This window comes from Bactrocera neohumeralis, chromosome 4 (genome assembly GCF_024586455.1).
Source record: "Bactrocera neohumeralis isolate Rockhampton chromosome 4, APGP_CSIRO_Bneo_wtdbg2-racon-allhic-juicebox.fasta_v2, whole genome shotgun sequence".
In the NCBI taxonomy this organism is placed as follows: Eukaryota; Metazoa; Arthropoda; class Insecta; order Diptera; family Tephritidae; genus Bactrocera; species Bactrocera neohumeralis.
Window position 1 is genome coordinate 72,469,138 of NC_065921.1, and position 26,695 is coordinate 72,495,832.

The following is a 26,695-nucleotide window of genomic DNA, read 5'->3' on the forward strand; positions in this document are numbered from 1 at the left end:
TTGAGGATTTCTATAAGAAAGATTTGAAACTACTTTCAGAATAATGCATGTTTGAACTAAATTAGATCATTCTAACTTAGTTGAATAAAACCTTCAAGTTAGTGAACATTTTAAACATTTCAGATAAGATCCGAAATTTATATAATAAAACATATTCGACTTAAATAGGGTTCATGCCATTTTCGGTAAAATTTTATCAAGCTGTTGTAAGACCTATTCTGCTCTACGGTGCAGTAGTATGGTGGACAGGCGTACTGAAATACATCTACACCCAATGGAAAGGATTCAGAAGCTCGCTGCGCTGTGCATAATAGGAGCATTAAGAACAACTCCAACAGCGGTTCTTGAACTGGTACTAAGCCTGCCACCTACCTCTTCGCTGAAAACTGCGCAGCAAAATCGGCGGGACAACTACTGGCTGCAGGAGAATTTACATATAGAATCTTCGGGCATAGCTCGGTGCGTATTGGCGGCTGGGCAAACACCTACCCCTGCGGGTAGGGTGGACCCACTTTGGGTTCGGAGGGGGGAAACCGAATATACCCGTGGTAAGGCATGCCTGTCGTAAGAGGCGACTAATATCCTGGCTACCAGTTCAGAGCTGTATGGAAGCTCAACTGGTAGTAGCTTCGGCTACGAGGTCTGACCGGAGACTTAATTCTGGTACCACGGGGAGCAGTAGCCCTTGGAGGTAACTCCAATCAGCTCATTAGGTTTGGCCCTTTGTGGAGATTCGTGGTGGTTGTAGTTAAAACCCAAATGCGGGAAGAACTGACCTTGTCAGTTGAATGTGGAGTTGCATTGCAACCGGATGCCGGACCCAAAGCACGGCAGAGGTTTTAGATGGGCCTCGAACCCGACCAAGGTGGTTAGTGTGTCCATGCCACTCTGCCAATTGGTACTGAAAATGCTTAGCATTCTAAGGGCGCTGATCAACGCATTATATTGATCCGCTGTGCTTTTGAGCGCCGTCGTCAGCAGGTACCCACGTTAAACACACCAGACGTTGTGGTACATGATCAAATTTTTCAACTGGGAAAGAATGTTCAAAGTAAACATAGAAAAATATGGCTGGCGTAAAGGTATGTTAGCTACGCGCAACACTCTAAATATCTATATGGATGGCTCGAAAATGGACGATGGAGTTGGTGCGGCAATATACTGTCCAGAATTAGGCATAAGGCAACCTTTTAAGTTGCCAGACCACTGCAGTATATCTCAAGCAGAGGTCTTTGTTACTGCGAAAGCCGCGGAGCTGGCCTGTAATGTACCTGCAGGCAATTCCAGAGTCAACATCTACATAGACAGCCAAAAAGCAATCAAGGTAGTAACCTTGTATCGCATATCGGCCAGAAGTGTCTTGGGAAGCAGGGCGGCGGCAGTGGAAAGTGTTGTCAGAAGCAAGCAACTTCACTTCTATTGGGTGCCAGGCCACAAAGGGATGGAGGGCAATGAAATAGTAGACGAGATTGCCGAGAACTGTGTACGGCTAACACCGGAAAACATGATCAACATTGGGAAACCCATGCATTGTCTATACGATGATCTCGACAGAAGCATGGCAAAGAAAATCAAAACCCGATGGAATGAGCTACCTGGGTGCAAAACGTGAAAAATCATGTGCAAAACGGTAGATCGGCAGTACACAAAATTTCTATTGACACTCGATAGAATGAATGAACATAATGGGAATACTAACTGCTCACTGTCTGGTGCCGATACATGCTAGTAAGATGGAGCTGACAGAACGAAAATAATGCAGGAAATAACTAGAGAAGCGCACCAGGGAAACAATGGAACATCCCTTGTGCACTTGTCCCACATTGGCAAGACTACGCTGTGTGCTTCTGAGATCCCCACGGTATGATACACTGGAGCATGTATCGATAGTGAGGCCGCAGAGTCTGTTAAAATTCGCGTCAAGCGCAGGCATCCTTAAGGATGACTACTCATCTTGGACTTAGCAACTGAACTCCATCTGGCATCACAAAGGACCAAACTGGTCTATGCTTGGCTTACCAAATTAATCTAACCTCACTTATTATTCAAAAAAATATAAAAAAACGTATTTATGTAGATAGCATTGACTGCATCTTTTCTACCTGTGATTTCAAAACATTATTTATCATCAAAAACCAATCGAAATTATAAAATATAATTATTTCAAAAACGCAAAACTTCTTGCGGCGTGTAATTCGCTCGCAAACCTCGATCGATTTAAAAAATTCGTCCTTAAGCAATATGAAAAAAAAAACGTGTTCCGCAACAAAATAATTTGTTTGCCATGGAATTGCTCGCATCATTAAAAAGTTAATTGAAATAAGCGAAATGTTTCTGCTTTCTGCAAATAAGTGCATTTCCTGCACAAGAACAAACATTCGAGTTGAAGAAGTGCATACAAAAGCGAACGCTTAGTCATCGCAAAATGGAACTGCATGACGGTAAAGACCTTAACACAGATTTATGCACATTTAGAACATTACATACATACATACATGTATATACAAAAACTATTTAGACCTTTTAGCTATGATTCATTTCAAACAAATATACATACACACATATTTATGAGGCAATTTTATTTAAATATTTTAGAGATTAAAAATTACTGTAAAAAGTGTTAAGGTTATGTTCGTGTGAATTCTAAGGACACAGGAAAAAAGGAGTAATTCTTAATATTAGCAGCGCTACAAATGAAGCAACTGCCAATTTTCAAAGGGCTGCTGAATAACTGACGCATACTTTTTATGGGAAAAATACTCTCAGAGGAGCGGTCTCCACTATAAATACCATAAAGACATAGTAGTCAGTTTGAAAAATAAAAATGCTTTATTTCGACTGCATAAAAGTGCATGTTTGTATTGGAACAGATACTAGATGAGTCAAGTTAATCAATTGAAGTCAACTGAGCAACTCGTTGTTTCAAATAACATGTTTTCGACTGCAAGAGCCATCCCCACATGACGAAAATATCAAATCCCTCTTTATGCCCATTGACAATGATATTGATAAACACCGCAATTTGTAAATTATTATTATTTTTTTTTTTTTGAACGAACGGACAATATCTTCTAGTAGAGATTTTTTCTTTATTTTTACATATTATCGTTGATCGGATCGTATTCTTAAAATAAGTAAAAAAAAATAAACCCTGCAAATTTGAAGCAATTGATGAAGTCATTTTTTACTTTGTTTCTTGAAGATTCCAAAATATCGCCAATTTTGAAGGCTGCCCCAATTTTGAGATTAAAAGTCGACAATTTAATTGTAATTTGTAAAATCGGAATTAAAAATTTAAATAAAAGTTAAAAATTAAAAAAAAAAATTCACTTAAACTTAATTTTTTAATTCCAAAATCGGAATAAAAATATTTTTTGGCTCAAAAATTATTTTTATAAAATGATTAATTTAATTTAATTAATTATTAATTAAATTTTTATAAAATTATTTTTCAAATAAAAAACTTTATTGAAAAAGTAAATTTTTACAAATATGAAACTGAAACAATACAATTAAAAAAATTAAATATAATTAAGACGAAAGTGTTGAAAATTTTGTGTAAAATAAATTTTTAATTCCAAAATCGGATTAAAAATATTTTTGGCTCAAAAATTATTTTTATAAAATGATTAATTTAATTTAATTAATTATTAATTAAATTTTTATAAAATTATTTTTCAAATAAAACACTGTATTGAAAAAGTAAATTTTTTCAAATATGAAACTGAAACAAAACAATTAAAAAAATTAAATATAATTAAGATGAAAGTGGTGAAATTTTTGTGTAAAATAGATTTTTAATTCCAAAATCGGATTAAAAATATTTTTGGCTCAAAAATTATTTTTATAAAATGATTAATTTAATTTAATTAATTGTTAATTAAATTTTTATAAAATTATTTTTCAAATAAAAAACTTTATTGAAAAAGTAAATTTTTACAAATATGAAACTGAAACAATACAATGAAAAAAATTAAATATAATTAAGACGAAAGTGTTGAAAATTTTGTGTAAAATTATTTCAAATTCAAAAACACCATTTTTAATTTTTTAATTATAAACTTTGGATGAAGTTTCTTTTTTTATTTTTCAATCCAGTGTTAAAGAATAAACTCGTAGTTTTTAATACGATTTTTGTAAATTTTTTTATTTTGGTGAGGAAATTTTAAAATTACTTTGATTAAATTTTTTTTTTATTATAAATTTTAAAAAATTAAATTTTATTTGAGATAAAAATTTTTAATTTTTCAATTTTCAAATTACAAAATTCAAATCTGAAAGTTATTTTTGATTAATTTTTTTACTTCATTTTTAATTAAAATTATTTTTGATTAATTTTTTTTTATTTAAAAAGTTCTTTAAGAAAAACTCCCTTTTAATCCGATTTTTTTGACTAGATTAAGAATAACTAATTTTGCAATTTTGGGTCAGAAAATTTAAAACTACTTTGATTAAATTTTTTGGATCACAGATCATAAAACATTACATTTCTTTAATAAAGAATAATTATTAATCCGTTTTTTGGATTAGAAATTTATTTTTAATATTTCAAATTTCAAATTTTGGGCCCAAAAGAAATGTTTTGGCCAGTTAAAGTTTATTTATTGGAATTAGAAATTTGATAATTATTTTAATTTAAAAAATTAAATTTAATAAAAAAATATTTTTCATTCGTTCGTGTTGCGTTTTCCGAAATTTATTTTTAATTTTCAAACCGGTAATTGGAATTAAAAATTTGTTAATTATTTTTAATTAAAAAATTAAATTTATTTAAAAAAAATATTTTTAATTTGTGAATTATGTATTTTTAATTAATAAATTAAATTTATTAAAAAAAATCTTTTTAATTTGTTAATTTTTTTAATTAAAAAGTGATATTTATTGAAAAAAAAAATTATTTGATTTTTGGCTTTCAAAATTTATTTCTAATTTTCAATCCGATAATTAAACTTAGACATTTGATGATTATTTTTAATTAAAAAAATAAATTTATTAAAAAAGAATCTTTTTAATTCCATTTTAGATCTTCAAAATTTATTTTTAACTTGCAAACCGATAATTGCGATTAGAAATTTGATAATTATTTTTAATTAAAAAATTCAAATTATTAAAAAAAAAATATGTTTTTAAATAATTTCAAAATAATTTTCCATTTTCATTCCTATAATTGAAATTAGAATTTTGAAAATTATTTTTGAACAAGATTTTCAGAGTTACAAAATAAAAACAAATTTAATTTAGAAACAATATTTATTCAACCTTTTTGCAATGTATAATTTGCAATGCCGCAATTATGTGTAGGTACTCACCGGAAGATTCCATTCTCGGGGCAAAGACATTTTTTACTAATCGAAAAACGTTTTTGGTTTTGGCGTTTTGCACGTTTGAAACCTAAATGCATTGGTTTAAATCGGCTTTTTTTGATGCAAGCGAATAGTTGCGACAGGACCAACGTCGGCGGAATTTTTACTTTGACTTACGAAGCGAGCGACGGCACCAAGCAGCGTACGATGCCGACACCGACACCAGCAACAACAACGACAACGGCGTAAATTTGCTGCTAGTGTTGTTGTTGTAATTGTTGTTACAGCTGCTGTTGCAATGGCTAATAGACGGGTCTCACCGACCAACGAACCGACAACCACACGAAAATTGTAAATTTGTACAAATTTGTAAAAGAAAAAAAAGAGGCAAGAAAACAAGGTAAGTAACGCTTATAAACAAAAGCGTTTGTTTATTGGTAAAAAAATATTTACGTTTTAGGCGCAGCCTTTGGCACAGATTTTTCACGTTATTCTAGTTACTTTTGGTACGTAGTGTTTATTTTGGTTGTATTGCAGTGGTTTGCATGTAAATTTGTGACAATTTAAAAAAAATCGAAGAATATCGGCGCGGAAATGCAACTTGCGCTTGGCCAAGTTATCGCGTGTGCGTACAATTTATGGCAACATTTTGCTGGTTTTGGCATAGAATTTATGTTTTCAACTAGTCGACGTACAGCGTATTAGAGCCACTGCTTATAATCAGTGAATGTGAGTCAAGGTGAGCGCGTTACAAAATTGGTTACGTATACGACAGCGCGTACTATCACAGCGGCGTACGCGCAAAGTGTCGTAGTAAATCGTAGGATAGTTGATGCACACTAATTAACAGTAAAAAAATATATATTTCGTTTAAGGATGCGCTTCAAAGTGTTGCTGCTGTCAGTGTAGTTGTGCGCTCTTGCTCAGTAACGGTTTGCTCTCAATTGCACGCTCACGTTTTGTTTTGCAATTTCCGCACTCTCTAACTGCCGCACTCTCTATGTGCCGCAGTGTGCTTTTTTTTCGCTTTAAGTAACGGTATTGCCCGTGCGTTGTCAACGCTCTACCGGAAGCACTGGATACGCCACTCACCCCGCTGTCAACAGCTGTGACTATTGCCTTCCTTACTATAAATATAGTTGCACTAAAGTTCACTGTATTTGCTTTTTTGTTTTTGCAATTGCTTGTCGTTCCAGTTCACTTCACCGTTTAGCTTAGTCCTTTCGTGACAACTCGTAGCAAGGCTTCGCTGTTAGTTCCCGATCCGCGCTTGCCGTATAGCTGTCCTGTGCTTTGTTGCTGCTAGCTGCCAAACGTACATATATGTTTTATGTTACAAATCGATATTTTCCCTTCTGCCGCACTCCACGCGCGGCACCTTATGGAATTAATTTGCTTTTACCGTGTTAAATAGGCATCAATTTCTATTACTAGCTTGAATATTTTGCTCTAAGTATACAAATAGTTTGCAAAGTTCTTCCGTTGAATGCGTGGAATTACATGCGACTTTGCTTTTTCCCAGCGCTGCTTGTAGTTAATTGTATTGTGCAATGCTCTTTTAAAAATTGCTTCAAATGTTTGCCACAAACGGCAAAAAGCCTGTAATCATCGATTTTTTGCAATGCTCTCTAGTTTTATTATTTATTTTGTTGTAGCAATTATGCAAAACATGCAATATGGTGTATAAAAAAACGATATTGATAAATTCTCTACGATTTTTATATCCAACCAGAAGGACTCTTGTGTAACTGCTGAATTTTTTTTTTTTTTGTAACGCCGCTGTTTGATGCGCTTCACTGTTTCAATGCGTCCGACACGGGAAAAAGTCAATACTCAACTGCACTCAGCGCATTCGGCAGTTATCCAAGACGCAACGATTTGGTATCATCTGTTCGTGTCCTTTGTCTATGCGACAGCACGGATGAGAATTGGTGTCGCGAAATGTTCAATTAATCGGTGTGTGGCAGTGAGCGGGGTGAGCCAAATGCGACAGCTGCGCAGTTGATGGCAACTCATGCACCTCACACATGCACACGTATTTACATAAGATTTTTCCTTGTTTTTGTTTTGCTCCTTACTTTTAGTGCCTGCTTGTTTTTGTGCACATTTTCCAAACAGTACAAACACAGGCGTACACACGGCGTACAGCAGCAGAAAAATATATAGTAACAAGAAATTTTTCGCGCAGTTGCTAAATAACAGTTTATGGTTAACATAATGCAGTTTTATGTTAATAAATCTCATCAATTTGCTTCAGGTTCCATTAGGCTGCTTGCAAAGAAATACACTTTCCTGCAGCTAGTGCTAAAATTTCATCAACATAACTTTCAATTTTATGCTGTAGTAACAATAAAAATTTAAAATAAAAATCTTTAAATGTTTCTCATGCACTTGCAGTTAATTTTTTTTTAAACAGAGCAGCGTTCAAACGTATAATCAATTATTCAACAATTTTTTAAAAGGTTGCGTAAGAACATTTGACTAGCACTGTAAACAAAGAGTTTGCTGCAAATCAACATACACTGCACGCAAAACAGCTGTATGCGACTCTGCGCTTTTGTGCACATTTTTTTTGGTGACAAACAGAAGAAAAACACGAGTTTGCGTGAGAATTGCACAAGTTTTGTGAACTCGGCCGGCATCTATTCGTCTACTACAAGACCATTGATCAATATAATTAAAAACGTGTTTGTGTGAAATATTGTGAAATTCTTGAAGAAATTTTTCCAATATGACGGTTTCGCGGGAAAAGGCATCGTTAGCTGTGGTGCCTCCCAGCGATAGTGAACAAATCGAATGGTCGGCCGAAGAGGAAATCCAATTGTTTTTCGCATTGGAAGGTTTGAAGCCAGTCGGTATAAATAAGCATTTCTATATGGCTTGTATTGCTGATCGCTTGTCGAAAAATTTACAACGTGATGTACCAGCCGAAGCAATATGGGCACACTTACGTACTATGTACAATTTGGATGTATTAGATGAATTGGAACCGCTGCCATTTCCCAATGAAGAAAGGGAATTTTCACTGCCGGAGACCGAGTTCTCAGCATTGCTGTCAAAAAAACGTGCTGAGAGCGAAGAGAAACAGCGGCTTAGTAGTGTGGATTCTAGTGGTGGTCCGCCCTCTATTATTGCTGTTGCTACTGATAATACAACAAAGAGCGCTAGTTCAGGTATTATTTGTATTTACACACATACGTTTGTAAAATTATTGTGTCTAAAAACAATGTTTTTTGCTTCATATTTGTTATGCAGATAAAACTTCAGCACACAAAGCTAATGCCAGTAGTCACAATACAAAGGAGATGGACAAAAAGATTGCAGCAAAGCTGACTGATATGCCGAAACGTGCACCAAAACGCACGCGTGGTTCACTGTCTTTAGAATCTAATAGTAGTCCATCCACAACACCACCGCCAGTGCAAAGCAATAAGAGGCGGCGCATATAAATACCAAAAAATTTAGTATTTAAGCCTACCAATCAAATATTGTGTTAGAATACAAATAATAATTAGAATAGTGCTGGAGCAACGTCAAATGTACTGGAACTTATCCTACACTTACGTTTAAATATATTTACATAACTTTTTTTATGTGTAGTTCCTAAGTTCATCCTAATTTAATATCACATTAATACTTTTCACTGTTTGCTGTTTTTACAAATAAGTTATGCTCAAGAGCTTACCAAATCAATTGTTTATATATATTATGAAAACAATTTAAAAGTATAAGATAATAAACCACATGTTGCAAAATTGCACATACACAATTTATTTATCAAATACACATTTGCATTTTTTACATTAATGGAAACCAACTTAAATATAGAAAACATGCCGACAAACTACATAATTTGGGTACCAATGAATAATTGTTCTTCAAAGTCATCATGATCGTTTTGAGCTGTTGTTGTTTGTGAAGTATTCGTTGAAAACTGTTCCATGATGCCACTAGTATTTATGCGGTCGAGAAATGATTTCAGCAAATGCTTATTTATGCGATCTGTCTGTGTCAGTTCTCTGGTTACTTGCGGTTCCTGCGCAGCATCACTGACATCAGCATTTGTTTCAGTTTGTGCAGTTGTACCGGTAATTATAACTGGATTCTGCTCCCCCTGTCCAGGATTGACTTCTTCTTTCAGCGACATATTTTGGAATACCTTAACTGGCATTAGTGATTGAAATTTTATATACTAAATTTGATACGCTAAATCCAAAGTTTACTAATTTTCAACAATAATAAATTTATTTTACGTTTCACTTTCGATGACAACAAAAAATTAGAAAGAACAAAAATATATGTAAGTGCTTTTCGATTTATTTCTTCAATTTGTTTTTATTTCTTCTGCATATGACTCATAACCTTGCCATATCTAAAAAAAAATAAAGCTAAAAGAGTGCGTACGTAAGCACGTAATAGCGTTACTTTGATCCTGTTACCATGCAAGGTTTTTGTAATATCTATAAAATGATTAATTTATAAATATATTTTATGATTAATTTATATTTATTCTAGTTGTTGCAGAATATAAGACGTGTTTGCTATAAACAAAAACAGCAGAAGTTTATCGAAATGTTGGCAATCAAACTGTTAGGAACAACCAAAATTTGTATGCTTTGGTGTGGCAGCACTAGTATATTTGGAAAACAATGAACCCAATTCGAAAGACAGTAAAAAAGGGAAATCAAAGAAAATTTGTTGAGAAAGTTTCGGCAGAGAACGTAGGCTTAATAATTCTCTGGTTTCGGGTTCACGGATGCAACAAAAGACGGGCAACTTTTTATTTTTACAAATTCACTTTAAATTTAAGAAATTTCTACTAATAATACCGCTGATATACATATAAGAACGTTTAGAGTGGGTACACAACTTGTATTCAACAGTGTTTTTGCGTGAGTTAGAAAATTTATGGATTATGTTTATTGTGGCGCTGAACCGCCAGAGGACATTTTAAGTAAGTGTTGGCTGAAAAATATACAATTGATTTGTTGTTGTGAAAATGAAGCAGCTTTCACCGCTTTTTCATATAACGCTACTCCAATCGCGTCTGAATTTTATATACGTTATTGTTCTTGCTCTTACGTAGATGTCTACGATGGCGGCGGCCAACGCGCCACGGGTCACTTTTCGCCAAATTTTAATGGTTTCAATATTAGCTCCGGGGACCCAGGCTACATGGAACTGGTTCCCATACTGGCAGATGGCGGCGAAAATTTCGGTGTATCAGCTCTAGCATTTGACGATTATGAAGAATTGCTCTGGATGGGTAATCAAGGGGTAAACAATATAATGCTGTACAAATTTCGTTCAACAACATTTCTAAATGTTTTTTTGCTTCATATAGGGCCACGTCACATCATACTACAGCGGCACATTGCAAAAGTACACTTCTTTTCAAGTGCATGCCAGCGATATAGTACGTCAAATTATAACCATAGATGCGGGTATTCTGGTATTAACCCAAACATCGTTGCGACATCAAATACGTCGTGGCATACCGAAATTCACACATCGTTCGAAGAGCATGTCGGAAATGGTATGTATGCAATTGCTGACACCACATCGTCTGGTCATGGCTGGTCTGCAAGATGAAATGATCGAATTCGATTTGCGAACATTGAAAGAAACAAAAGTGGTAAGAACTGACTAGAGTTGTTCAAGTAAGGTTTTATGTTTTCATGATATAAATAATAATTCGTTTATGTTTTTCAGGAGCACGTCGGTTCAACAGGTTGCACAGTTCTGCGTAAAAATTCACGTTTTTTGTTCGCTGGTGATCCCTTTGGTATGGTGACATTACGTGATTTGAATACGCTACATGTTGAGCACACCATCAAAACTCATACTGGCAGCTTATCTGATTTCGATGTGCAGGGCAATTATCTTATCTCATGTGGTTATAGCGGCAGACAAGGCACCTTGGCCGCCGATCGTTTCCTAATGGTGTATGATCTACGTATGTTGCGTTCAATATCGCCAATACAAGTTCTAATTGATCCACAGCTATTGAAATTTCTACCATCACAAACTTCACGTTTGGCTGTGGTCTCCAGTTATGGGCAAATACAGTTGGTAGATACGGTTGAATTGAGCGAACCACGTGTATCAATGTATCAAATAAATACAACTGGCAGTCAGTGTTTGAGTTTCGATGTGTGCTCCTCATCGCAGGCCATGGCCTTTGGCGCACAATCGGGGCATATAAGCGTTATCGCTGCCGTCAATACACCGCAACCACAATTTAATGCCTTCTCACGGAATACAGAGTTCGCTGATCCAGTGCCGCAGTTGCCTTTCGTACCCATCACAGACACCACATTTCCGTTGTCATCGATCGTCCTGCCACATTTGGTGACCGGCACACATTGGTTTTCCGATTGGCCAACCGAATTGTTGCGTTACCAATATCGACGCCCAAAACCGATTGAGGCAGATGTGCTGAATAGTATGAAAATGCAAGGCCCCATCGGTTATTCACCAAATCCACGTACTGTACGGCGCAATCAAATTCCATACGTATTGGACACACCAAATAGTTTGGCTGCAAACAGTAATGGCATGAACAGTTCGACAAAAACGACGGAGAGTGGTGTTAAAATCATACCGCGACGTTATCGCAAAGTGGAACTGAAATATTCCAAGTTGGGTACGCAAGATTTCGATTTTGAACAGCACAATCAGACATGCTTTGCTGGTCTGGAGGCTACCTTACCAAATTCCTATTGTAATTCCATGCTACAGGTAAATACTAACATCTACGCATGCGTTGAACACAGTCGCTTTAACACTGCTTATTTACATATATTTCAGATTTTATATTTTATTGAACCACTACGTCAAAAGTTAATTGAACATTCTTGCAAAAAGGAGTTTTGTTTGTCCTGTGAACTCGGTTTTCTTTTTAATATGTTGGATAAAAGCTCGGGTAAATATTATAAATATGCGTCATTCCTAAACTATTTTTTTAAGTATAATTTTGTGTCAATCCTTTCGCAGCTGCCTCTCCATGTCAAGCCAGCAATTTTCTACGTTCATTTCGCACAGTGCCTGAAGCATCAGCACTGGGCCTTATACTGTCCGATCGTTCGTCCAATGTTAATTTAATAAGTCTTATACAGGTAAGCCCTTTTTGCCTTAATACAAAATATAACATAAATCGCTCAACTATACTGATTTTAATTTACAGAATTGGAACCGTTTTATTCTCCATCAGATGCATTACGAAATGGTGGACTCGGAGAAGAAAAGCCGCTTGAATAGCGGAACAAGCACAAGTAGTTCTGGTATAGTTCACATTTATATTTACATTCCACTAGAAGGTTACTTATGATATTAAGGTAGCTTTAAATATGTTTTCAATTCGAAAATATTTGAAAACTCGGTGACTTAAGAGTTCGTATTTACAAAAAAATCAGCTGTTTTAATTTGAAGGTATTTATGTATTTTGTGGTGCGAGTCTTTTTGACAAATTTCTTCAGTGGTTGACAAGAAGAATTTGTTTTTCAGTTCCCTTTCTTTTACTGTTAATTTCTTAAAGTCCTCATCAAAATGGAAATAACCTTCAAATGTTTGATAATTTTGCGTACGAGTATGATTTTTTGATATGTCCTTTTTAGAAATATTTTGTTTTTATCCGCACGTAAGATTTCAATTATTTTAAAAATAACTTTTGAGAATTTTTTTTATTGACGATAGTTCTTTTTTAACAAATTGAATTAAATAATAATTATTTTATTGTAAATTATAATAATTATTTAATTTTATATTAATTTTTATTTAATTTAATATAATAGAAAATATTTTATTTTATTATTATTTTTAATTTTAATTAATTAAAAAATTTTTAATTTCATTTATTTTTAAAATAATTTATTTTAATTATTTTTTTTAATTTTAATATTTTTTTTGGTATTTTTTTACCGTTCATTTATTTTATTTTTATATTTTTAATTATAGTTTAAGATTTCAATTATTTTAAAAATAACTTTTGAGAATTTTTTTATTGACGATAGTTCTTTTTTAACAAATTGAATTAAATAATAATTATTTTGTTGTAAATTTTAATAATTATTTAATTTTATATTAATTATTATAATAAAAAATATTTAGTAATTAGTTATTATTATTTTTAATTTGAATTAATTAACAATTTTTTAATTTCATTTATTTTTAAAATAATTTATTTTTATAATTTTTTTTTTAATTGTAATATTTTTTTTATATTTTATACCGTTCATTTATTTTATTTTTATATTTTTAATTATAGTTTAAGATTGCAATTATTTTAAAACTAACTTTTGAGGATATAATAGGTATTTTTTATTGACGATATTTTTTTTAGAAATCAAATTATTATTTAATTGTAACTTAGTATGATATTTAATTTTAATTAATTAATAATTTTTTAATTTTATTTATTTTTTAAATAATTTATTTTCTATATTTTTAATTTTTTTTCGCATTTTTTAGTTGTTTTTGGTTTTATTTGTTTTTTAATTAATTTATTTCCTAAATTTTTAATTTTTGGTTTTATTCGATTTTAATATTTTTTTTGTATTTTTTATTTTTCTTTCCTCCTCTCTGTTTTTGTTTCTTACATAAGGTTACAATAATTTTAATTTATTTAAGCTTTTGAGGATGCAATAGCATAGTTTTTATTTGTTTAAACTTAATTTAAACATATTTTTTTTCTTTTTCAATTTGTTTCGTTTTTTTTTTATTATATTTTAATACTATTATTATTATTTTTTACAATTTTGATAAAATTCTAATTTTGTTTTAATTTTTTGTAAATATTTTAGTTTTTTATAATTTAAATTTGAATTTTCGTTTTTATTTTGGCAAACTTCTTCTTTATTTTTTAAATATTTTTAATTTTATGAACAAAATATATAATTTGTTTATTAATAATTTACTTTTTTAGTTTTTATTAATTATTTACTTTTTTTAATTTTTATTTTTTTCATTCATTTATTTTATTCGCATATATGTACATACAGATGTATATTTTTAATTTTACTATTATATTTTTCTCTTCTCTCTTTTTAGATTTCAAATATTTTAAATTATTTAAAACTGCAATAGGAATTTTATTTATTTATTTACAAATAATATTTTTTCTAAAAATTTTAATCTATTTTTTTTAATTTTAATTTTAATAATGTTATTTTTTGTTTTTGAACAATTTCAATTAAATTTTTATTTTTAATATTTTTGTTAAATTCGTTTATATTATTTTTTACATATTTTATTTTTTTTATTTTAATTATATAATTTTTTTGAATGTTACCTCTTAAATCTAAATTTAATTATTTTAATTTTTCTTTTTATATGTTTTTCTTTTTTGAATAATTTTAATTAAATTACATTTTTTTTAGTTTTAAATAATTAACATTTTATTTTTAGTTTTTAATATTAATATTTTTATGTGCATATACATATATTTTTGTTTTGTATAATAGGTTTTTTTATTAAATTTTTATTTTTAATATTTTTGTTACATTCGTTTATATTATTTTTTTTTTTAATTTTAATAATATAATTTTTTTGTATGTTGACTCTTAAATCTAAATTTAATTATTTTAATTTTTCTTTTTATATGTTTTTCTTTTTTGAATAATTTTAATTAAATTACATTTTTTTAGTTTTAAATAATTAACATTTTATTTTTAGTTTTTAAATTTTAATATTTTAATGCACATATACATATATTTGTTTTGTATAATAGGTTTTTTTATTTTTTTAATATTTAAAAAAAAAATCCAACTTTAATCCAACTTTTTATATTTTTTATTTTAATATTATTATTATTAGTTTTTGTACTATTTTTATAAAATTCTAACTTTGCTTTTGTTTTTAAAAATATATTTTTTATTCATTTATATAATTTTTAATTCATTTATAGTTTTTTAAATTCATTTTATATCTCAAATTTAATTTTTTTTCATTTTAAGGAAATATTTTTTTTTTATTTTAATTAAATATTTTTATTTTATTTTAATTAATTGTTTTTCTTTTATATTTTTTTATTTTTTTTTTAATTTTAATTTTTTTTTATGTATTTAAACATAATTTTATTTTTGTAAAACGTTTCTTCAATTTTTTTGTTTTCGATATTCAATTTGATTATTATTATTGTTATTTTTAAAATTCTATCTTTGTTTTTATTTTTAAAAATACTTTTTTTATTCATTTATATATTTTTTTAATTCTTTTTATATCTTAAATTTACATTTTTCTTTTTGAATGTTTATAATTATATAATTATGTTTGTTTTTAAGTTTTTAACTTTAATTAAATAATTTTTTGTTTATTTTAATTAATCGTTTTTTATTTATTATACATATTTTTTTTTTCTAAAAAATCCCAAATTTTTTGTTTTTTGTTTTAAACTATTATTATTAGTTTTTGTGCTTTTTTTAATAATATTCTAAATTTGATTTTGGTTTTAAAAATATGTGTTTAATCATTTATATTTCTTTAATTCATTTTATATTTTTTTAATTCATTTTATATCTCAAATTAAATTTTTTTCTTTTCATATACCTATGTTTTCCTTTTTTGAATATTTATATTTATTTAAACATACTTTCATTTTTGTAAAACGCTTTATCCAATTTTTCAATTTGAATATTATTATATTTTTTTGTACAAATTTTTTTATTTATATTTTTACACATTTTTTTGTTGTTTAATTATTTTTTATTATGTTTTATAAATATTCAATATAAATTTTATTTTTTTTTTATATACTATATTTTTATCTTTCCTTGTTTCATTTTTGAATATTTGTTGCTATTTTTAGTTATTTTATTTTATATTTAAAACATTTTATAAAAAATTATCATTTGCAGTGAATTTTTTTCATATTCCATTTTCTACTGCATTTTTCGATCTAAATTCATAAATAATTCTTTGCAGATGAAAATTCGGCTGGCAATGACAAACCTCCGCTGGAGATTAACCACAAAGCAGGCGAAATATTTCAAACAATTGATATGAAAGAAAGTAAGTTAATCCCGTTAATAAAAGAATACTTACATTATTAATCGGAAAAATATTTAACAGACGATGACCGCGAACGAAGTAAAATCAACGAAGATTCGGAAGTTAGTCGACTCTTTGGCACAAGACAAGATTGCATTAATCGTTGTCTGAAATGTAATGATGAGGTAATTGACTGTGTTATTTTAAAGTTTGAAATTTATATTAAAATGTTTATATTTTTACTTATTTTTTTCTAGAAAACTAAACAGAACATTTTATTAGCGTGTAATCTGACTTATCCGCTGCAAGTAAAGGAAGGCGAGCAGTTTCATTTTGGTTCCATTCTGAAAGCCTCGCTTAGTACGGAAAAGCATATACAAGCATTTTGTGAAAATTGCAAAAAATTCTCACCCACGAAGCAAAGTGTTAAGGTGCGTTAATTGTGTGATGTTTCTGCAAGCGAACATAAAAAACAGTTATAAAAATAACTAATTTACAGGTTACTTGTCTTCCACAAATACTGGCAATCAATTGTGGTTTAAGCAATGAAAAAGATTTGGGATTCCTGCGTAGACAATTGAATCGCAATTTACACACACCATCCGAAAGTCCAGCAATATTGAATACAAGTAAGCCCTGTCGTTATGGTCTCAACTGTTCGCGCAGCGACTGTCATTTTGTACATCCCGATAGGTGAGTTGTCGTCTAGCTTGCTCAAAATTTAAATAAAATCTTTCCATTTCAACGTGGAATGAATAGGAAATCACCCGCTTCCAACAACGCATCCTTCCAAACCAACACATCGCCGAATGGGCGTCAGAATTCATGGTTTCCCCTGAGCTTTTCAATGTCCATCAGCGAACAGGGTGAACTTAGTGTGCAAACTGAGCACAGTAACACAAAAACAGAGGAGGTAAATACAAAAATGTCAACTGAAAGCATCTAAGCATTATAGCGAATATCTTACTTATTTATAGCACAATTACGCGGATAATAAGGAGAATCGCAGAAGCATTCATGAAACGAGCATAGAGAGCGCAAGGAAACGATTTGCAAATTGTAAGTGATTCACATGCCCTAGTCTGCGAAGAAGCTTTAGACGTGTCAAAATACTGCATCCCTTTGCATGTCCCACTAACCCTACGCATCTGACCCCTCTCCCTGTGATCCGACCACGTCGAAACAGCACGTTTCTTGGGCCTACCGTGGGATGACGTCTACGATAACCTAGCTAATCCTTATCATCCTAACGGCGATTAAGTACTCGTTGCAACAACAACAACTGCAATCTGAACGATTATAGGATGTCTTTCATTGACAACAGCGCCGATCAGACTTGGGACGTAACATACTTTCGACACGTACAGACTGTAAGTGGACTGCCACGCCCATTCACAGTGCAACCCACATCAACTTCACCTACTCCCTCTCAGTAAAAGGCGTACTTGGAGTCGAAATCACCCATGGCAGGCGAAGCGCTCGAGTTGCCCCGAGAATATAGACTGACCCATCCGCAACGTCGTTCTGGATACTGTAGTAGCTTAAACTCCTACTTATCCAGAATAGACCCCGATATACCAGATATATGTGCAATGATTTCCGCATGACTCCAACTGTCTCTTTGCATATCCAATGAATCCCGCTAACCCCTCTCTCACGAGTTGATAGTCCTTGGCCGGTTAAAAATCCGAGTCCGTTCCGGTTACTTAGACCCGACTGTTGTAGGAAAGTTCGATTATCCCCTCTCACTATAAAACGATCTCTTCGAACAGTAGGTTTCCTGGTTGATTATATGAGTTAGGTTAGATGATGACGATGACAAGCAATCCGAACCTTATCACCTAAGTGAGGACTAGTTAACCGCGCCAACAATAACAACTCAATTTAGTCACTCGGTTATTTAAATATCCACCTGAATTTTTTCACAGTCCGTTACTCCCCAGGACAGAAAAATTATATAAACTGATCGATCAAAATCAAAACCTTTTATGTTGCTGGAGTAATTTCGAGGAATGGTCCCGAGTTACAGTCCTTGGCCGGCTAAAAATCCGAGTCCGCTCCGGTTATTTAGACCCGGCTGTTGTGGGAAAGGTCGATTATCCCCTCTCACTATGACCCGACCCCTTCGGAACAGTAGATTTCCTGGTTAGATTTTATGAGTTAGGTTAGATGATGACGATGACAAGCAACCTTATCACCTAAGCGGGGACTAGAAAACCAATCCACCAACAGACACATCCTTTACTTCCCAAGAAACTGCTCATTTGTCGGAAGCGCCACTAACGGACTACTAAATCATATTCAAATCCTTTTATGTTCCTGAAGTAATTTCAGGGCATTGTGCCGAGTTGACAGTCCTTGACCGGTTAAAAATCCGGGTACGTTCTGGTTACTTAGACCCGACTGTCGTGGGAACGGACTTTTCTATATCTTTTTGTTGTTGTTGTAGCTGCAGAATCTATAAACTTTTTCTATTGTTTCGCTTTTTCTTACAATTTCTTCTTGTTGCAGCGAGTACCAGCGAATCGTACCGTGAATATGCGCTGCATGCTGTGGTCTGTCAAATTGACGATGGCACCCAGAAGAACTTGGTCTCGCTGATTAACGTAAGTAAAAAATATCATATACAAAAATTGGCGTCTAGCGGCAGCAGTGGTGAAGAGCAACAACAATGGTACATTTTTAATGATTTCAGGCAAGTGAATAACGGCACTACTTATGGCATACACCATTTGCTACATTTGAACAGTTAATAATTTTTGTTTTTGTATTTTTTCACAACAGCATTTCACCCGTTTCGATACAGGAGTCCGTCTGGTTCACACTGGACTGGAAAGTGCCGTGCGTACTCTTCTACAGCAGCATAAATATGGATACGTCGGCTATGTCGTCTGCTGCAACTGCAGCCGCCAAAGGTGATATGCCAACGAACAGCACGGAAGCGGAATTACCCCAACATAACCCATTCATACAAGTAAACTAAGTGTCTCTTGCCTGTTTTATTTTTCTTTTCATATTCCACATGAGATGAGAACATATCCATATACTTATTTTTTTCGTTGTTGTTTTGTTAGTATTTGCCAAAGCAGAGAAAAGAGAGAGCGAATTTCAATTACAATTTTTTATTATATATAATTACCCCCTTATTGCAGGATATAACAAATCCTGTACAGCTAGCGCCAGCGTCAGCGCCAAGCAGCATGGGCGATGTTATATTTAAGCCATTGCAAGCGAATGAAATGCCACAGGCAGGTGATTTGGTCGCTATGGATGCTGAATTTGTCACATTGAATCCCGAAGAGAACGAAATACGTCCGGATGGCAAAACAGCAACCATAAAACCATGTCACATGAGTGTGGCGCGTATTTCATGCATACGCGGGTAAGCGGATAAGCAGCGCTGTCGTCTCAAAAAACCCATAAAATATATGTTAAAAAACAACCGCACGTGCAAAGCAAATGTTGAAGTTGCTGGCATGTAGTTGGTGTGTGCGGGCATTCCGGAAGTAAACTGAAGACAAGTTGCAAAGCTTACAATTGGCTCAAATCAATCCCAAATACCCACCAACTATGCGTTATGCCATAGCAGCTTCAAAATTGCCGCAACAATATTTTATGTTTTTTGATTTTTCAGTTTTTCTTTACACTAATTTCCATTTTGTTTGTTTGATTTCCTTAGTTAAAAATGAGATTTTAGTATTTTTCGTATTTGATTTCATTTCGTTGCTAGTTGTGTTCAAATTGATACCATTTCTTATATATGTATGTATGTTTTGTAAATACTTTTTGCATATCTTTTGTTGTTGCCACCAGTCAAGGTCCCGATGAGGGTGTACCCTTCATGGACGATTACATATCAACGCAGGAGAAGGTTGTCGATTATCTGACGCAATTTTCGGGCATCAAACCGGGCGATTTGGATGCGAACTTCAGCAGCAAACGACTGACGGCGCTCAAAAACTCATATCAAAAGTTGAAATATTTAGTGGATATTGGTGTTATTTTTGTGGGACACGGATTGAAGAATGATTTCAGGTGTGCACATATGCTGGTTTGCTTAAATTCGTCTATTTTTTGAATTTTATAATTTTTTTTTTATAAAATTTTTTACTCACGTACATTTGCTTAAAAAAAACTAACATTATTTCGGTGCATAGTGGAAAAATATGTGTATTGTGGCACATGCGCGCGCACGACCGATTGGTTAGTGCGTAATGTACGCTTTGTGTGCGCATATCAACAAGTTGTCTATTCGAGCTCGTGTGGCATAACGTGTGCTATGTTATATGTCTCTATATATTATTGATTTGTTGTTATAAACTCACAAAAGTATGCTGTTTACCTTTAAAGGGTGTAATTTTGGTGCAACGATGCAGATTTCGTTTAAAAAGTGTTTGTGCTCAGGGTGCCCTGTGATGTAGCAGTTAACCTTGCATTAGCAGTTCGAAATTGGGCGAAATATTACAAAAAATTAATTATATTCTTTTGGTGTTTTTTTCAGAGTTATAAATATTTATGTGCCGTCAGAGCAAATTATCGACACTGTGCATCTTTTCCATCTCCCACATCATCGCATGGTATCGCTGAGATTTCTCGCCTGGCACTTTTTGGGTAAGCACACTTACATACATACATACTATGTATGTATGTATGCATATTGTGTGGTTTTCAAATTGTATAATGTAAAAAAAAATTAATTATAAAAGCAATTAATTAAAATTAATTATAATTAATTAAATTTTAATTAAACCCAGCTTTGGTATTAAAACTTAAATTTCCAATTTAAAACTGAACCGTGTAAAATTGGGAATTTTATTAATGATAATTTTAAAAAAATGTATAATTAAATTTTAATTAATTAACAAATTTTATAATTAAAAAAAATAATTTGGAATTAATAATTATAAATTGAATTTTCATTAACTAAATTTCCAATTTAAAACCGAACAGTGAAAAATTGGAAATTTTATTTATTTGAATTTAACAATTAAATTTAATTTAAGAAATTGGAAATTTAATTAATTGTAATTTCAAAAAGTTAGAAATTTCCGTTAAATAAAAAATTTTTTAATTTCAGTAATCCGAAAAATTTTAAATTTTCGCTAATTAAATTTCTGTTTTGGATTTAAAAATGACATTAAAATTAAAAATTTAATTATTTAAAAAATGTCAATTCCAATTTTGCAATTAAGAATTAAATTTCAACTATTAAATAAAAAATTGGCAATATACATACGTATGTATGTAGTTAACTCAAATTTAATTGCGAAATCAGAATAAAAAATGGTAATGTAGTTTTTAGTCCCAAATTGCAATAAAAAAATTTAATTGAAAACGGAAATTTTATTAACCCTGAATATACATTTAAAAATTTATAGAATATTATTTAATTAAAATTAACAAAGAATTTAGATTTTTAAATTAAAAATGAAATCTAATTAATTTTAAAACTTAATTTTCAATTGCAAAATGAGAATTAAAAAATATAAATTTAATTTTTGATCCAAAATCTACAGATTTAAGGATTTCTTCATTTTTTTAATTAAAAAAAATTGAGAACATAATTAATGATAATTTAAAATAAAAAAATTATTTATAATTGATTAAATTGCCGATTTGTATTTAAAAGTGACGTTAAAATTAAAAATAGAAAATTTAATTAAAATCAATTAATTAATTCAATCTGCAATTTTAGAATTAAGAATTAAATTTTCAATTATCGAATTTCCAATTTCGGCATTATAAATATATATTTTGTAATTACTAATTAAAAATAAAATTTTGATTCAAAAATTAGAAATTTATAATGCCGAAATTGGAAATTCGATAATTGAAAATTTAATTCTTAATTCTAAAATTGCAAATTTAATTAATACAAATTTAATTTTCTATTGCATATTCAGAATTAAAAAACGGAAATTTCAATACTCCAAAATATACATTTAAAAATTAAAAAAATTAATTAAAAAAAATGAATTGATTGAATTTTAATTTTGAAATTAGAATTGAGATTTAAATTAAAAATTGTAATTCATTAAAATTTAATTTTCAATTGCAAAATCAGAATTTAAAAATGGAAATATAATTTTTAATCCCAAATCTACAGATTTAAGAATTTTATGATAGGAAAAAAAATTTTAAACTTAATTAATAATTGGAAAAATTTTTAAATTTTAATTGATAAAATTGTATAATTAAAAATTTAATTTTTAATTTTAAAATTGCAAATTTAATCAATTAAAATTAAATTTTCAGTTGCATATTCGAATTAAAAAAAAAACGGAAATTTAATTAATCCTGAATTAAAAAAATAATTTAAAAAATTAATTAATTAAATTTTTGATTTTGGAATTAAAAATGAGATTTAAATTAAAAAGTGGAAATTAATTTTTAATTCGAAATCTACAGATTTAAAAATGGAAATTAAAAATTTATATTAATTAAAAATTGATAAAATATTTTTTAAATTTAAAAGTGTGTAAATAAAAAATTTGGATTCACATTTTTCAATAAGGTTTTCGGATTAAAATTTATATTTTTAATTTTTCAATCCGATTTTTGGAATTAAAATTTGGATTTTTAATTTTTCAACGCGATTTTAAGTATTATTTGGATTTAAAAAGTTATTTTTAATTTTTCTATGCGATATTAAAAATTTTATTCGTTGTCATTTTAAATTAAAATTTTGATTTTTAATTTTTCAATACGGTTTTTAGAGTTTCATATATTTTAATTCGTTTTTTGGGATTAAAGTTGTCATTTTTAAATTTTCAACGCGGTTTTTAGTTTTAAAATTTTAATTTTTAATCCGATGCTTGGATTTAAAATTTATTTTTTATTTTCAATTCGAGTTTTGGGATTAAAATTTTTCTTTTTTAATTCGTTTATTTTAGATTAAAATCTTCATTTATAATTTTTTAATACGGTTAAGGGATTAAGATTCTCATTTTTAGTTTTTCAATACGGGTTTTAGGGTTAAAATTCACATTTTTCATTAGTTTAAAATTTTAATTTTTAGTTTTAAATCGATATTTGGATTACAAATTTATTTTTAATTTTTCAATACCGGTTTTGGGATTAATATTCTCATTTTTCAATCCGTTGTTAATTTTGATCAACTTTTTCATTTCTAATTTTTCAATATAGATTTTGGTATTAAGATTCGAATTTTTAATTTTTCAATACGGTTTTTAGAGTTAAAAATCACATTTTTTAATTCCATTTTTGTGCATAAAATGTATTTTTTCATTTTTCTAACCGATTTTGCTATTAAAATTTTCAATTTTGGGATTAAGCTTCTTATTTTTAATTTTTAATACAGTTTTAAGGTTTTTAATTTTTAATACAGTTTTAAGGATTAAAATTTAAATTTTTAGTTTTCAGTTTAAAATTTATTTTTATTTTTATTTATTTTAATTTTTCAATTCGGTATTTGGTATTAAAATTTTAATTTTTCAAGCCAGTTTTTGGGACTCGAAATTTGTAAATTATTTTTAATCAAAATTTTTAAATTTTTGGGTTAACAAAATAAAAAAATTATTTAAAAGTTAATTCAATTGCCTTTTAAGGCATTATTTGTATCACTGTATGCTTTCACATACATACATATATATTTTCAAAAAATCATTTATATACAATTTATCTTTCCCTGTTTCAAGGTACCAAAATTCAATCCGAAACCCACGACTCCGTCGAGGATGCGCGCACCACATTGCAACTGTACAAACATTACCTGAAATTGATGGCGGAGCAGAAGTTCACCAACGCACTGAAGACGCTTTACGATCGTGGCAAGCAGTTGCAATGGAAAGTGCCTGAAAACGAATGAATATTGGCGCGTTACAGCGCGTGCGCGTGCGCGACAGACGACTGACGACCGATTGTATGGATGTGTGGATGGGCTGTTTTTAATGATAAGAATGATTTGTTAGAAATTTCATGAGTTGGTGTGTGACTGGACGTTTGTTTGTTGCGGCAGCAATGTGCATAACATGATTTCATGCTCATAACTGTGAATGGAATGCACAAAAACATTACTGCACACACTCATACACACACACACACCACAATTTATGTATGCGTACAAACATGAAAAATGAAAAAAAAAACTCATACTCATTAAGAATACTGCGGCAAAAAGTACAAAAACGACACCGAACCGTGAGAAACAACAAAAATGCAAAAAAAAAAAAGAAATATTAAGAAAAAACACTACTTTGTTATTCCATTTTTTAAACTAAACGAGCTGATCTTAAGAAATTAAAACAAAAACGAGATAATAATACGAACGCGAACAAGTGTAACGTGTAGTAAGGAAGATTTTTAAAGAATGTACACTATTTTGTCATACATACATACATACTTACATATGTTTGTTTTTAAACAATAATATATACACTATCATGAAACACTGTGAAAGAAATTGTTAAATATTACAAAAAAAAAAAAAAGAAAAAACATTATTATTTACTACGCTGCAATTCGTTGCTATTCGAGTACAGTCCGGAAATTTGGTGTAGTCCATAAAAGCATAACAATCACACTCTCTTGTCCATTTTGTAAACTCAACTACTACGTCTTCAATAAAAAAAACTACACCCAATACAATCACATTACAATGATATCGACTACATGTGCAGACACACTTATTTTTTTTTTTTGAAATTTGCAACAATATTTATTTTTAGTATAAAAAGAGAGAAAACCACAAGATAACGAAAGGAAAAAAATCAAATTATATTTTTGAAAAGTTAAATAAAATCTTTTTATATATATATTGCAAACAGCGGTGTTTTGAAATTAAGGGCACATAACGGTTTTAAATGTAGCTAAAGACAGATGTCATGACAATCCGGTCTACGTAAGCGGATTTTTATCCGACTAAAAGCATGCTCACAGTTAAGGAGCCTAATGAACTACTCTCCGGACAGTTTCTGCTGAGGTGCGGAAATCATACCTGCTGTCATTGGAACGGAACGGTCTTTTAGGAGCATCAAGAGATCCTTCTTCAACTACATCGACGATATAAGACATTCAGACTCTGACCAGACTTCTCATGCAATTAACTTCTGACAAGCACTGACTGCCATTCATTGTGGAGCCATAAACACCTACACCGACTTCCACTCAGTGAATGACGTATTTGGAGTCAAACCACCACCCATTGTAGATGAATAGCTCGAGTTGGCGCGAGAATCGAGAGTGACCCTTGCGAAGCTTCGTTCTAGATATTGTAGCATGTTAAACTCCTACTTATACAGAATCGACTCTGACTTATCAAACTCTATTCTAGTCTTTGCATGGCCAGCTAACCCGCGGTCGGACCATAGACAGAAGGGTGTTAGATGCCCTCACCCTAAGGTCCGACACCGACGAAACGAAACGTTTTCTGGGCCTACTGTTGGATGACCTCGAGGACAACTTCTCTGAACCTTACCCCCCTAACGGGCACTAGATAACAGTTAAAACAAACTGAGCTGTATTACTCCAAATTATTTAAGGGGGTGCAACAACAACAACAACAACAGCTCAAACAAAGAATTTCAAATTATTGGCTTTGACGGCTTAACTTTAGAAAGTTAAGAGGAAGCTGGATATTTGTATATGATGAATATGCAGGGAAGGAGAGGGGACCGGAGGCAATTCCTTTGTAGTTGTTTGCCACTACAGTCATTCCTAGGTCCCGGCTTTCCCTGTTGCTGTTGTAGCGTTCATCTAATCCCCGCTTGGCTGGCAAGGTTCGAGGAGTTTGTCGTCGAAGTCATCTAACGGTAGGGCCAGGAAACGTGCTTTTTCAACGGGGTTGGTCGGAAGGGGTCCGCTAGGCATAAAAAGAGGTGGTTAGAGACATGCAGGGACTCATTTCACGCTGGACGTCTAATGTTTGTTGCGTCCGAAGACTGGGCGGCATACTGTTCGATGTCGTCAACGTTGTCAAGGAAAGATCTCATGTTGTTCCCAGAAGGCGGATCAAACGGAGACATTAAGCGGCATCCTGAAATCGTCTAAAGCCTCTTTCTCTGCGTTTCCTTACATTTTGTCACGTATGAAGCTTCTTTGTCTGCGTTTCACTACATCCAGGCGAACATATCGGTGCAGTGTGATTTATGACCAGCCGGCCGATTGCCTTGCATGTTGTCAACAAAGTTTCCTTGTCATTTTCCCCGGAAGCTGCCAGCTAGCGACTTGAGAATTTTGTTGCGACTCTGTAATTTGGCAATAATCGCGGTCGTATGAAGAGTGGAGGAGCACAAGCTTTCGAAAGTAACAGTCTGTACTCCTTCGTTCAGTTCATGAATATGGTCGCTGTGGATTTAGTGAAAGAGAGTGTCAAGCTAATTGTAGAGAAGTGAGAAAGACCCGAGTAACGGCGTTTGTTTGATACCAGTCTAATAAACAATAACAAC

General features: G+C 31.3%; 4 protein-coding genes across 6 annotated transcripts in view; 2 read left to right on the top strand and 2 right to left on the bottom strand.

Moving 5' to 3' along the window:
• Positions 1–7,168, bottom strand: part of LOC126755183 (uncharacterized) — a 29,548-nt gene extending 22,380 nt beyond the window's left edge. Inside the window, exons 1-2 of one of the 2 annotated variants that reach the window (XM_050467571.1) lie at positions 5,757–7,168; positions 5,310–5,605 (exon numbers count right to left, since the gene is read on the bottom strand). In XM_050467571.1, the coding sequence (XP_050323528.1) occupies positions 5,310–5,339 (30 nt within the window). In that variant the 5' untranslated portion in view covers positions 5,340–5,605; positions 5,757–7,168. Of the gene's footprint in view, positions 1–5,309 lie in introns of both variants that reach the window. The other variant, XM_050467570.1, reaches the window with a different exon arrangement.
• A 710-nt stretch (positions 7,169–7,878) lies between these two features.
• On the top strand, positions 7,879–9,087 carry LOC126755198 (MRG/MORF4L-binding protein). Its single transcript, XM_050467592.1, has 2 exons — positions 7,879–8,476; positions 8,559–9,087. Exons 1-2 carry the CDS (start codon positions 8,035–8,037, stop codon positions 8,750–8,752), a joined length of 636 nt encoding a protein of 211 aa, XP_050323549.1. The 5' UTR covers positions 7,879–8,034; the 3' UTR covers positions 8,753–9,087.
• Positions 9,030–9,629, bottom strand: LOC126755201 (uncharacterized). Its single transcript, XM_050467597.1, has one exon. The coding sequence runs from the start codon at positions 9,472–9,474 to the stop codon at positions 9,148–9,150; it is 327 nt and encodes a 108-aa protein (XP_050323554.1). The 5' UTR covers positions 9,475–9,629; the 3' UTR covers positions 9,030–9,147.
• A 346-nt stretch (positions 9,630–9,975) lies between these two features.
• On the top strand, positions 9,976–25,072 carry LOC126755182 (PAN2-PAN3 deadenylation complex catalytic subunit PAN2). 2 transcript variants are annotated; one of them, XM_050467567.1, is made up of 19 exons: positions 9,978–10,257; positions 10,390–10,580; positions 10,648–10,938; positions 11,016–12,044; positions 12,114–12,228; positions 12,300–12,421; positions 12,490–12,586; positions 16,224–16,310; positions 16,371–16,474; positions 16,547–16,720; positions 16,789–16,982; positions 17,049–17,202; positions 17,267–17,348; positions 18,801–18,984; positions 19,074–19,263; positions 19,442–19,671; positions 20,103–20,324; positions 20,791–20,900; positions 23,948–25,072. In XM_050467567.1, exons 1-19 carry the CDS (start codon positions 10,212–10,214, stop codon positions 24,115–24,117), a joined length of 3,792 nt encoding a protein of 1,263 aa, XP_050323524.1. In that variant the 5' UTR covers positions 9,978–10,211; the 3' UTR covers positions 24,118–25,072. The 2 variants fall into 2 exon arrangements, with proteins under 2 accessions (XP_050323525.1, XP_050323524.1); XM_050467568.1 differs by lacking the exons at positions 19,442–19,671; positions 20,791–20,900; positions 23,948–25,072 and having other exon boundaries at positions 9,976–10,257; positions 20,103–20,216.
• Positions 25,073–26,695: the final 1,623 nt, after the last annotated feature.

Excerpts from the sequence above, each read along its gene's own strand:
- LOC126755201 (XM_050467597.1), bottom strand. The coding sequence starts at position 9,474 with ATGCCAGTTAAGGTATTCCAAAATATGTCGCTGAAAGAAGAAGTCAAT.
- LOC126755198 (XM_050467592.1), top strand. The coding sequence starts at position 8,035 with ATGACGGTTTCGCGGGAAAAGGCATCGTTAGCTGTGGTGCCTCCCAGC. Across the intron at positions 8,477-8,558 it reads AACAAAGAGCGCTAGTTCAG|ATAAAACTTCAGCACACAAA; the intron begins GTATTATTTGTA and ends TTTGTTATGCAG.
- LOC126755182 (XM_050467567.1), top strand. The coding sequence starts at position 10,212 with ATGGATTATGTTTATTGTGGCGCTGAACCGCCAGAGGACATTTTAA. Across the intron at positions 12,422-12,489 it reads ATTTAATAAGTCTTATACAG|AATTGGAACCGTTTTATTCT; the intron begins GTAAGCCCTTTT and ends TTTAATTTACAG. Across the intron at positions 20,901-23,947 it reads TCTCGCCTGGCACTTTTTGG|GTACCAAAATTCAATCCGAA; the intron begins GTAAGCACACTT and ends CCCTGTTTCAAG.